At 37.3% G+C, this 13029-nt stretch overlaps 1 protein-coding gene across 1 annotated transcript in view; it reads left to right on the top strand.

Annotated features, from left to right (window-relative positions):
* Positions 1 to 11: 11 nt before the first annotated feature.
* snx30 (sorting nexin family member 30) overlaps positions 12 to 13029 on the top strand; it is a 30676-nt gene continuing 17658 nt past the window's right edge. The window contains exons 1-5 of the mRNA XM_051909150.1: positions 12 to 261; positions 7421 to 7609; positions 8525 to 8635; positions 8824 to 8982; positions 9791 to 9980. Coding sequence (XP_051765110.1) covers positions 124 to 261; positions 7421 to 7609; positions 8525 to 8635; positions 8824 to 8982; positions 9791 to 9980 — 787 coding nt within the window. The 5' untranslated portion in view covers positions 12 to 123. The remainder of the gene's footprint in view (positions 262 to 7420; positions 7610 to 8524; positions 8636 to 8823; positions 8983 to 9790; positions 9981 to 13029) is intronic.

The raw sequence follows: 13029 nt of genomic DNA on the forward strand, positions 1-13029 counted from the left end.
GTCTCTGTTGCGAGTCAGCTGACAAGTGTAGTTCCGCTTCTGCGCGTTGCTTGTCAGCTGACAGATGTTTGCTGCCTCGGTGAAATAAAAACACCTGCGCGATCAGAGATCAGCAGCAGCGCGATGAGTGCTGGTACCCCCCGATCACTGGCCTCGTCCGGGCAGAAGTCCATTCAGGATATCTGCCACCCTCTGTCCGCCGAGGAGTCCGCGCTGAGCCGCAGCCCAGATGTGCTCAACCCCAGCGGTGCTGGAGAGAAGGTGAGATAAGCGCTGTGTCGAAATACATCAGCTGTTTTGGGGCAACATTGGTACGTGCAGCATTTTGGGCAACATGAGCCTAGAGCTGCTGTCTAGGTAGGCAGCATTAGGTTTTGAGAGACGCTACTCCATAATACATCAACACTAACGATGTCCATTTAAACAGTGTCATTTAAGCGTGTCATTATGTGTCTGAAAATCAAGTAGAGTTTATCCAGCCACAAAGAGTAAACGCTGATATTTCATCATTTTGCACCATGGTAATACCACGTTTTTCGTCAATGGTTCCATGGTAATATCCTGCTTTCAGTGTAAAAAATGATTCTTCGAAGTTTATTACTGGAGTACGTTTTACCAGAAAACACTTTCAGTTTATGTATTTCACGTTTAATTCAATGTCTTTTGTCACGTTTAATTCAATGTCAGTTTCTTTGTAATTGTTCTATATAAATTGTGTGCGTGTGTATATATATTTGTGTGTGTATATATATTTGTGTGTGTGTGTATATATATATGTATGTGTATATGTATTTGTATTTACCATATTAATACCATGGTTTATTGGTCGTGTACCATGGTGGATATGTACTGTGTACCTTGTAAATGCCATGACAAATTAATATGGTGATTATTCAGTATGGTACTGTGGACTGGTAATGATATACCATAATTGATAAACAGAAGCATATATTTTTCTGCTTTTAGGTGTGTTGTTTAAGAAAGCGAGAGGTTTGATTAATAAGTATAATGAAATTAAATTAATCTGGTCTCTCAGTTTACAGTTGTTGTTTATAATGATGTGTGTTGCATGAAAATATAATATGCAGCAGAGGTTTCAGAATATGAAATATTTATTTTTGTCCCGAAAATTGAGATCACTAAATTTAGACTTAAAGGAAAAGTGAAGTTACAGTGAAAGAAGAAGGAATAAAGAATTTGTATTTGAATATACGTAACATTTTATGAAAAACTGCTATTAATAAATTATAATAATAGTAGTATTATAATGTGTGAAGTGGAAACTATAATCAGTCTGAGCCCTAGATGTGTATCATGTCTGTGTTCCTGTACAATAGAGCTGTGTAGAGCGAGGCACAGCCCACTGAGACGCTCTCTGACTCCATTGTTTATTGTGTTTTACACATGACACATGAAGAGCTCTTTTTGAGCTGATACATTTACTGTTGTCACATTTGCATTGTGACTTCTGTGTTTTTAATTGGGTGCAAATGCTAGGAATTCTTGGTTAGTTCATATTAATAACATTGTATATAATTTTAGCTTTTTATTTTTTATCTGTACTTCATTATTATTAGAGGTGGATGGAATAAGATTGGAAGCTACGTAAGCCATATTTAGATTCAGCACTGAAATATTTTTTAAAAATCCCCAAATTTGGGGTGTCTTTGCAGATTACTGTTAATAAGCAGAAACTCACTTTTGTGTTTCTGACACTGTAAACATTTTGGGAAAACTGGATTTAAAAAAAAAAATTTCAAACAAAGTAAACAAAATAATGTAACTTACTAAAGGTTATGATAAAATGTTAATAGCTGCGGTCTATTTAAAAAATGTTTAATTCATTTTAAATTACTGGATGAATCAGCGTTGTTGAACGAATATCTTAAGTGAATGATTCAATGACTCACTCATAAAAATGTCATTTGTTTCATTACTGGATGAATCCGCTTTTTTGAACGAACCTCTTGAATGAATGATTCAATGACACATTTTTTAAGTTACCTGTCGCAAACTACTGGTGTAATGATGTAATTGATAATCTTTATTTGAAGCATCAATTTACTTTCAGTAGGTGATTTACTCTATTTTGATTGCTTCTGTAGACATCAGTGTTTATATCCGAACTATAAACCTTTATCGCTAGTACTTTTGTGATAATTTGAATTATTGTATGACAGAAATAATGATCCTGTGATGTTAAAAAGACTGTTTGTGAAGCTGTTTCATTCCTGTACATGACAAGTGCTCTCTCTGGGTCAGAACGTAGAGCTGAATGTTTGCTGTGACCATACTTGTTAAAGGTTTAATAGACACAGCCGAATCATTGTCATTTAGGAATAAGATTGCTTGGGTGTTTGAATTGAGTTTGCAATCTTTAAACGATTAATTATGCAACTCTACTGTACATGGAATCTTAGGATACACAATGCCGGGTAACATGTTGGGTAATGCATATTTTCCTGGTAAAAACAAGTTAATAATTAACTGTTTTGTGGTGATTGCCTTATCTTTTCCTGTTTTCTTTGGAAACATTTTTACATATTTTCAGTTTTATTCTGAAATAGCAATAATTTTAAGGTGGTAAATCTAAAAAATAGGTCAGAATCAGTATAAAAGCTCAAATACCTGTTTTACATGTGGCTGCAGTTTAGATTTAGAGTATTTATTCAATGATGTGCCCATTTGTGTTTTTCACAACTTCTAGTTTGTAACGGCCATGAAATTCACAGGTGTCCTATAGCAGAGTAACTACAGGTTTGTGCTTGTGCTGTGTTTCTTTTAAGTTGGCATGAAACGGAAGTTGTGATAGTCTTTTCTTCCCTATTGTGACGTATATCCCAGTGAAATGGCTTCTGGAACAAGAACAAATGTAGGGCGGGACCTGATTTTGTCCATGGGGAATTGATTTGATGGTTGTGGTTTGCTATTAGTGGATCTCATGTGAGTGACAGGTTGTCCTGCCCTCATGCCAGTAAACACGTCGTCAGAGAAGAGATGTCACTACAAGAGGGAGGGGAAGTTATTTTGATTAAAGATTACGAGACGCATGAATTTAAAACAATAGGGGTGTAACAATACATCATGTCACAATATATTGCAATAAAAAAAATGCAACAATATGTATAGTGGATAATGACAATATGTATTGTGTATAGTTCACCCAAAATAAAAATTATTTTGTGAGGGGAAAATAATTCGAGTTAAGAGAGTTTTAGTGTCAGTTTTTACATTGAACTACTATATATAAAATGTTGAATATAATGTATAATAATGCAATGGGGGAATATTTGTGGGTCCTGATAATGCCAAATGTCTTGTGTTACCAGTAAAAAGTGGCCTACATTATTTTAATTATATCTAGGCAATGACAGAGTGCAAACATATTCGTATTTTTCTGCATTTTCAGCTTCAGAATCATGAATATTTTTATTCTGGTATTAACGTTGTCCTGTGCATTGGGTTACCAGCACCAAGTCCAAGCCTATTCATTTCCACCCCCAATGTAATACCAAATTTAGCATTTTAATCAACAGTTACATTTTTGTTAACCTTTTACCATATGTCTTGAAGTATCACAATAATATTGTATCGTGAGTTCAGTATCTTGATATGTATCAAATCGTGACATAAGGGTATCGTTACATCCCCATAAAACAATAATGATGTGCATGGATAAATATTTTATAATAAAAACTGCAATATTCCATTAAAAAACAAGAATTGTCAGTTTTGTTTTCATGGTGATTTTAAAGTAAATGCTGCTTGCTTTGATTCTTTAAAGTGTTTGGACACTTTTGGGGCCACTGTATAACTTTGTGGTTTGCAGTCAGTGGTCATTCATCTAGTCAAGAATGAAATTGCCTGTTTGCACACTGTGTGACTCCAGACAGAGTTCATGAACTTTGACAAATACACTAAGCCAAGAGTAGGCCTCAGTTCAGTTAAGACATTTAAGTAGCTTTTACAAACGTGCCTTAGAAAAAAAAAAAACATTACTGGTGTGCATCTTGAATGTGTGCTTCAAAACAAATGGCATTGATATATTTTAAGATATGTCATTGTAAGTTGCTTTCAGTTAAATCGGCTCAATAATGCATTGTAGTCTGGGACGACTAGTCTTAAGCTTTGTCTTTGAAACCGGGGGTAGGTTGTTAATTTCTGTAGATGGTGAAAAAGAACAAAGCAGAAGTACACTTTTAGTCTTGAGTGATGAATAGTTTTCTTCTGGCTTTAGGTCTAATATGACCACAGCTAACGGCCTTACTGTTCATTATGCATTTTGTAACACTTTCTCCAAATCTTTTTGAGTTTTGACAGTTGCTGCTTGATCATAAAACCATGTTTACTCAAAAACAAAACAAAACACTGTTTTGGAATGTAGGGTTGTGTCAGAAAGATCCTGAGATCAAAAACAATGAGTATGAATGGGTGTAAAAATGAGAGGGGTGTTGCAATTTTATTAATCTTGTATGTTGTATGGGCTGTTAATTCATGTGAATGTTTGGACTGAAAAGGCAGGTTTGGGCTGTGCACTATCCCTCGTTTGTCAGTTCAGCAAAAAGAAGGTCAGAGAACTTGTTTTAGAACTCAACAGTGGGCATGTGATCAGGAAAAAGCTGTCACAGTTTCCTAAATGCTGGATCTGAAAATGGGTTCGCTATATGTAATTCCAACGTTTTGCTGCAGGTTTCCTGTTCCTTGTGTTAATTAGTTTTTTTTGCATTTAAACATAAAAAGTCAAAGGAGAAATACATACACTCTGCAGTTCAAAGGTTTGGAGGTGGTAAGATTTAAAAAAATAAAAAATAATTTTAAAGCATTCCATATATCGTATGTTTTGTGTGCTATGGTTGTGAGTGATTTATCATAGTGTGACGTGCAAAAGAGGCCAGACTTCATAAGACAGTACACAGGATGATATTCAGTGTCACAAGCTGCATTTCATTTCAAAGGCTGCATCCTCTGGAGGTCGCATTTGTCGCTGCGTACGTCATTGAGGTGGTCTCATTTAAGAACAGCAGCCATTAGATTGCAAAGTAAGAAAGAAATTACAGTATTTTACACCTCACAAGGAATAAGTCAATTTTATTATGGTTACTTTTCTTAAATAAGACGTCCTAGGTGACATATGCAGCCTACAAATGCAATCTCCAGAGGACGCAGCTACAGTCTACCTAAGCTGTCTATATCATGTGACTGGAGAATTGAATTACTGAAGGCTCCAGAGACATGTGTTTGATTAATAGCTTACTTGCTGAATACTATGCATTATATAATTCACACTGCCTACTATTGATTTTAAATATATTTTAAAGTGAAATAGTAACCATTATTCCAAGATGAACATATCAGACTGTACTGTAGTATTTGATAGTTTTGTTCAGGCCGTCTACCACAACATGTTTTCAGGTTTAACAGGTAAATCGGTCATTCACTTGTAGGGTTGGGCATCGTTTGAATTTTAGCGATTCTGCTTATCGATTCCGATCATTATCGATTCACAGTTTTGATTCCAGTAAGGTAAAAACATTTAATCAAACAAGTTTATTCTGTGTCTTTTGGCAAAATATTTTGTTGCAGCTGATTTCTATTAACAAAAACCAGCAGCCTACAAAAAAATCAGCAGTCTTAAAAATATTTTCTTATGGTTTTAACAAAAATGTGTTATTCATGTTTGACGTTACAAATGTGAAGCTACAGTATGTTATGGAAATAATGGCAGGACAACAAACTAGGCGTTTGAGGCAGGTGTTTTCTTTTGGAGAGATTTACTCCCTCTGGTGTGGACTTTGTGCTTTGGAACTGTTCAGATTGTTTACATGCACAAACAGCTAAATTACACACTAATGGAAAGGTACAATGAAAAAGGTCCACTCCCCTGTAATTTTAGCTTTAATTTTTTTTTAAATCAAATTTTATTTTGACACTGGGTAAATTAATAGCCCTAAAAATGTCTTAAATGATTAGTTCACTTTAAAATATAAATTAGCCCAAGTTTTACTCACCCTCAAGCCAGCCTAGGTGTATATGACTTTCTTCTTTCTGATGAACACAATCGGAGTTATATTAATAAATATCCTGATGCATCTAAGCTTTATAATAGTAGTGAACTGGACCAACGAGTATGAACTATGAAGCTCAAGAAAGTGCGTCCTTCCAAAGCAAAACATACTCTACAGGGCTCCGGGGGGTTAATAAAGGCCTTCTGAAGCGAAGCGATGTGTTTGTGTAAGAAAAATATCTATATTTAAAGGATTAGTCCACTTTCAAATAAACATTTCCTGATAATTTACTCACCCCCGTGTCATCCAAGATGTCAATGTCCTTCTTTCTTCAGTCGAAAAGAAATTAAGGTTTTTGATGAAAACATTCCAGGATTTTTCTCCTTATAGTGGACTTCAATGGATTTCAAACATTTGAAGGTCAAAATTAGTTTTAGTGCAGCTTCAAAGGGCTTTAAACGAAACCAGACGAGGAATAAGGGTCTTATCTAGTGAAACAATCAGTCATTTTCTTAAAATGACTGATTACACTGTGTGTCCTACGCCTTCCCTATTCAACTTACGTAACGAACGCGGCGCGCAGCGAAAGAAGGACATGGACATCTTGGATGACATGGGGGTGAGTAAATTATCAGAATTTTTATTTGAAAATGGATTAGTCCTTTAACAAGTTATAAGTAAAACAAGTGTAAGTAAAATATCTAGCTTCCACCAGACTTGCCGGAGACGTTCACTGCTATTATAAAGCTTGGATGCATCAGGATATTTGTTAATAAAAGTCTGATTGTGTTCATCTGAAAGAAGAAATTCATATACTCCTAGGATGGCTTGAGGGTGAGTAAAGCTTGGGGTAATTTTTATTTTAAAGTGAACTAATCCGTTAACTTTTGGTAGTCCACTTAAATTATGAGTGAAATGTCAACAACATTAAAAATGTCATCTGGGTATTCCATATATACAGAAACTTTGCATACTGTGTGCTCACACTGTATAAATACGATGTACTACAGAGAAATATTATGTACTACACTAGCATGAGTAGTATCTTTGTATAATTCGCCTTAAAACTGTTTGTACTCACAGTTTTAGGCTTAATGTGACTGTTAAAGCACTGAATTATGCCAGTCTTATTTCAGAGCTTCATGCACATGTCATGCTTCTTGTATTACTGTGATCTTAAATTACCCAAAAGCAACTAAAAATGCTTTGTTTCTGCAATGATACATTTCATGGGTAAAGTGACCTTCATTATATTTCATTATATTGTTTCAGAATAGGAAATTATGAATAATAGTTAATGTGGTTCATGTTAAAAGAATATGGTATTTATTATGCTATTTATTTCATGTTTAGATTGACTCCGTAGAATATCAGTTTTTTCCATTAAGTCTCTCTGTTGTTATCCCCGCCCACAGGACCTGAGTCTGCCCAATGGGACTCCAGTAGATACATCAAGCCCCGCCTCCTCATCATCTCTGCTGAACCGACTACAGCTCGATGATGATTTGGACGGAGAAACACGTGACCTGTTTGTGACTGTAGACGACCCCAAGAAACATGTGTCTACTATGGAGACATACATCACCTACAGAGTCTGCACAAAGGTCAGAAGGCAAAGCTCTTAGACGGTCCGTTTCTTGACTTTATTAACCACTAGCTGCTGTTATAATTTGTGCAATTATTTTAAGGTGTTATCCAAGGCAAATGCATGAAGGATAAGAAGCCTATTTAGACAGATTTCATTGGGTGATGTGGCTAAGTGGTTAATCTGAATTGTTGATCCCTAAACTGTCAGTTTGCTCTAGTTTGACTGTACCTGTAGATCACTGTGCATTAAAGTGGCTGCTGAAGTGACTAAATTGTCATTGGTATTTAGAGTAGTTCATTGTCACAAGATCATCTTTCCTCTTTGCTTAGAAATTCTGTTGTTTAACTCTTGTGGCAGTTGTTTTCAGACTTGTTCTGCTTACACTGTGATCTGAAACATGCTCACTGTGGCAGTTTCTGGAGCTCATATAGACATATAGAGGTGCTAATGAAAAACCAGAGTGGCAAAACGCAATGACTTGCATCTCAGAGTCACTCCCTATCAGCCCTTTGTAAAGTCATTGCTGGGTTTTTGTGGATTGTGACTGCTGTAACACCTCAGAGTAGAATATCACATGTTGTCATCTCGAAATTACGGTCATTACGACATGTTGTGATTGTGAATGCAGCATTATATATGTCAGTTAGTTGCCAAAGCAAAGTTTTTTTAAGTTTAAATTTTTCATCTAATATTTATCTTTGTTATTTCAGCTTTATTTTAACAAAACTATTTTTACTGGTTTTAGTTTTAGTTACAATAAAACTAATAACAGCACTGTCAATGACTGATAACCCTGTATAAGACACAACGTATTTGATCAAAAATACAGTAAAAACAGTAATATTATGACATTTTTTTTCTATGTAAATATATATTTTATGTGAATGTATCCTTTGTTATTCACCGGTTTTTGCTTCTGCGTGACCTACAGACCACCAGGACAGAGTTTGACCTGCCGGAGTACTCGGTAAGGCGACGCTACCAGGATTTTGACTGGCTGAGGAACAAATTAGAGGAAAGCCAACCCACCCACCTTATTCCAGTAGGTAGAGGAAGACCCTCCATGGCTCTGCACACAAATCCAATCGTTTAATGCATTTGTGCATTAGTATAAGTAGTTATTTAATGAGACATTAAATGTTGCAAGGATTGTTTTTGACTAAAATCTGTTATTTCAGACCATGCGAGTGACTACGTTTGTTGTTGTTTCTCCTTTCTGCGATCGTATAGCCTTTGCCTGAGAAGTTTGTTATGAAGGGAGTGGTGGACCGTTTTTCAGAGGAGTTTGTGGAGACCAGAAGAAAGGCACTAGACAAGTTCCTCAAACGTGTTGCAGACCATCCGGTGCTCTCTTTCAACGAACATTTCAATGCATTTCTTTCAGCCAAGGTGAGTGCATTAAAGTCGGCATGAAAAGAAAATTTACTTTTCTAAATGCATGTTATTAATCGTATTGTGAACGATTAATCTTTGTATATGTTTCATTTTTTTTTTTTTTTTAAATGTTTCAACCTTGTAATGTTTAATCAAAATATAATTGGATTTTGCAGTGAAATGCTTCTCTCTGGTGACGTATACAGGACTTCTCCAATCATTTATTCTGCTTAAACTCGCATTCACTCGCATTCACTTTTTACTTTTCACACCCACAACATCCAATGAACAACCGATTCCAAAGAACCAAGCCCTGTCTAACATTTGTTTCTCTTCTGATAATTTGTTTCACTCAGATGCATGTCACAATACAAAATAAAATATCTGTCGCTTCTTCAGTTTAATCGTGACTTTAATGTTCTTAAAAGTATTTAGTATTCAAAACAAAATCCTTGTAAACACAGTGCCCAGTCCAAACTGACCTTATAAATTGAAGGAATAATTTGTAAATCAAATTTAGAAATATAACGGCTAAGTGTACAAGAATTGTAAATGTGTCGTGCTTCAGGTTTATATAGTTTCTCACAGTGTCCTGTTCTGGCGGTGGTGTGTTTGATTACTAATGATGGAAATCCTTACTAGCTGTTTATTACCAGATCCAGATGTGTTGTTGAGAGCGGCCTAACAACATTGAGCTTTTGCAGTATGCTAATAGTATATTCCAAGATTGTAAGCTTGTTTCAGAAAGTCTGTGGGATTTAATTGGGCTTGGCAGCATTTTTTTGGCCACGAGACTTGATGTACTGTATGCTTGACTTTTCAGGACTTGAATAAGCGCCAAGGCCTGGCTCTGCTGACTAAAATGGGGGAATCTGTGAAGTATGTGACGGGTGGTTATAAACTGAGAGGACGGCCAATAGAGTTTGCCGCCATGGGTGACTATCTGGATGTGTTCACACAGAAACTGGGCACCATCGACAGGATAGCACAGAGAATCATCAAAGAGCAATCAGGTAAAGATTGTCCCACTCGGCCTTTTCAAAGAAATTCCATCCATCCTAAGGTAGCATCACATATATTTATGTGCTTTAAACTCAATTGTATACATTACTGTTCAAAAGTAATGTATACAATTGAGTTTAGATAACTGGTATCAATCTCAGACAAAATAATTTGCCAGGTCTATGGAAACCCTACTTAGAGGTTGTTCCACATTATTAAGCAAGTCACAGTTCTCATGCAATATGGGGAGGAAGAAAGATCTTTCTGAAGATGAAAAGCGTGAAGTGGTCCAATGTTGTGCAAAAGGCATGAAAACAACTAATATTGTGTGAAAACTGAATGGAGATTATCGAATTATCATAAGATTTGTGAGTGATTTAGAGCACAGCAGAACTCGGTCAGATAAAGGCTTATTAATGAAAGTTCCTGTCAAAAAAATTAATTGTATTAAAAGGGCAGCTATAAAAAAAGCCAGTGTTGAGCAGCAAACAGGTATTTGAAGCTGCTGGTGTCTCTGGAGTCTCAAGAAGCTCTCCATGCAGGCTGGCAGTTGTGCGTAAAGATGCATTTTAGCCACCGCTAACCAAACCTCACAGAGAGAAACATTTACAGTGGGTGTAGAAATACATTTTCAAACAGTTTTATTGCTGTGGTGTTTTTTTGCTGCATGGGATAGTGCATAGTGCATTGTATTTCAGAAGGCACTATCCTATATTTTATACCATAGATGAAAATGGCCAGTTCAATCATGACAACTCTTGGAGTGGATTAAATTCAACCAGCATTTATTAGCATGGGGCATGAAGTATACATGGCTTGATTTTGGCGTACGAGATCTGCTACGTTGCTGCTGCTGTTGCTACTGCTACTGCTGCTGCTGAGCAAATACAAATCTGTTCAGCTTAGTCTAAGAAAACAACAAGGAAAAGGCTGCTGCAAGAATGGTAGAACCCCCGTAGCAGATCTCTACAGGTGGCGCTGGGGAGGAGGAGGGATAACAGCGCTTCACATTGCGCAGCTTGTCGATCACAGGCTAGGGTACGATATATATGGTTGCGTGGATTTGGAATTACTTCTGATTGGCTGGTGCCACGGCATAGAAAGAACCAATCAGCGCTCGGTTAGAGTTTCATGACTGAACTTTGTATTTATGAACTCCACATATCTTGCAAAAGTCATTTTAATACCTCCAGAGACCCTAAAGGGACCTTCCATCTCACTTCCCAATATTCCAGCCCAAATCATCACCCACCAGCTCCTTGCTGACGTCGCAGTCTTGTTGGAACGTGGTGGCCATTCACCAACCATCTAGAAATCCATCCATTGTAGTACGGCATTAGTCAGTGAATAAAACTATTTAAAAATGAGTCTTCATGTATTTCTAAACCCACTGTAAATGTTTCTCTTTGTGAGCTTTGGTTTGGAGTGGCTGAAATGCATCTTTACGCACAACTGCCAGCCTGCATGGAGAGTTTCTTGAGACCAGAAGCTTCAAATACCTGTTTTTTTTTTTGTTTTGTTTTTTATAGCTGCCCTTTTAATACAATTAATTTTTTTGACAGGAACTTTCATTAATAAGCCTTTATCTGACCGAGTTCTGCTGTGCTCTAAATCACTCACAAATCTTATGATAATTCAATAATCTCCATTCAGTTTTCACACAATATTAGTTGTTTTCATGCCTTTTGTACAACATTGCACCATTTCATGCTTTTCATCTTCAGAAAGATCTTTCTTCCTCCCCATATTGCATGAGAACTGTGACTTGCTTAATAATGTGGAACAACCTCTAAGTAGGGTTTCCATAGACCTGGCAAATTATTTTGTCTGAGATTGATACCGGTTATCTAAAAAGACATGGATAAATAAACAAACAAACAAACAAACAAACAAACATTTTCTTAGAAAAACTAAAATCTGAATGTTTATTGTACTGAAATCTTACTGATATGTCACTTGCATAATAATTTGGAACGTGGTGTAAATGCTATTGTTCTGAGCTTTCTATACAGAATCCTGGAATATCTTGACTAAAATGACATTCAAAAATATTAAGCAGCACAACTGTTTTCAACATTGATAGTAGTAAGAAGGTATTAAACATAACTTTAATAATAAAATAAACATAACGAACAAAACAAAAGTAAAGTAAACTAAACTAAAGCACCAAAAAACACATCCAGGCCTGGTCTTCTCTCCTCCTTCACTGTTGTCACTCCTCCTTTTATCCTTCCGGAGCTCCTTTATGGGAGTCGAGACTGTTGACCACCGGCCTCGCTCTATTCCCACAGCTTTCGGCCCCTCCTTGCTTGCCACATACCCACGGGACTGTGCTCTCCTCTGACTCCTCCGCCCCCTGGTGGACGGCGAAGGCTCCTCCAGCTTCGGGCACCTGGCAGTGAGTCCCGTTTCTTGCGAGTCCCCGTCATGTTGGACGGCAGCAGGCTCAGGCCTCAGGCAAATGGCAGCGACTCCTCCGTCCCCTTTGCAGATGGCAGCCACCCCTCTAGGTGGACAGCAGCGAGTTTGTCTGTCCCCCCGGCAATTCACTCCAGCCCACCGCCTCGAGCGTCTACGGCGGCAGACTCTGCTCAGCCCTGCTCGGATGGGCTCTTTGACAGGGCATTCATCCTTCCTCCCAGGTTTTGGCACCACTACGATGGTTCTTGACAAATGAGGAGGAGAAGGCAAGGTCAACTAAGGTTGACTCGGGTCCTCTTTATTATAAACACTCTGAATTACAAACAAAAATATTAGCGCCACTCGCGCTTCACAGCAACAGTCACTTTCTTCCGTCTTCAGCTTCACAGATAAGCTTTTTATGCGCCTGAATCCACCAGTGTCTCTCTCTGCTTTGGCCTGTCATCTGTCGGTTTTTATTCCCTCCACGCCAGTCATTGCAATAAGACACAGGTGTTAGTCGTGCTGCACTTGACCTACTTATGCACTGCTCGTCTCCTGCTTTACTCTCCCGTTGCTGGCTTCGCTGAACCACGCCCCCCTCTCCACAGTGCTGTTTTTAATGCATATTGTGAATATTTTATTAATGTGTATTGTTTT

This window comes from Ctenopharyngodon idella, chromosome 10, assembly GCF_019924925.1.
Source record: "Ctenopharyngodon idella isolate HZGC_01 chromosome 10, HZGC01, whole genome shotgun sequence".
NCBI classification, from domain to species: domain Eukaryota; kingdom Metazoa; phylum Chordata; class Actinopteri; order Cypriniformes; family Xenocyprididae; genus Ctenopharyngodon; species Ctenopharyngodon idella.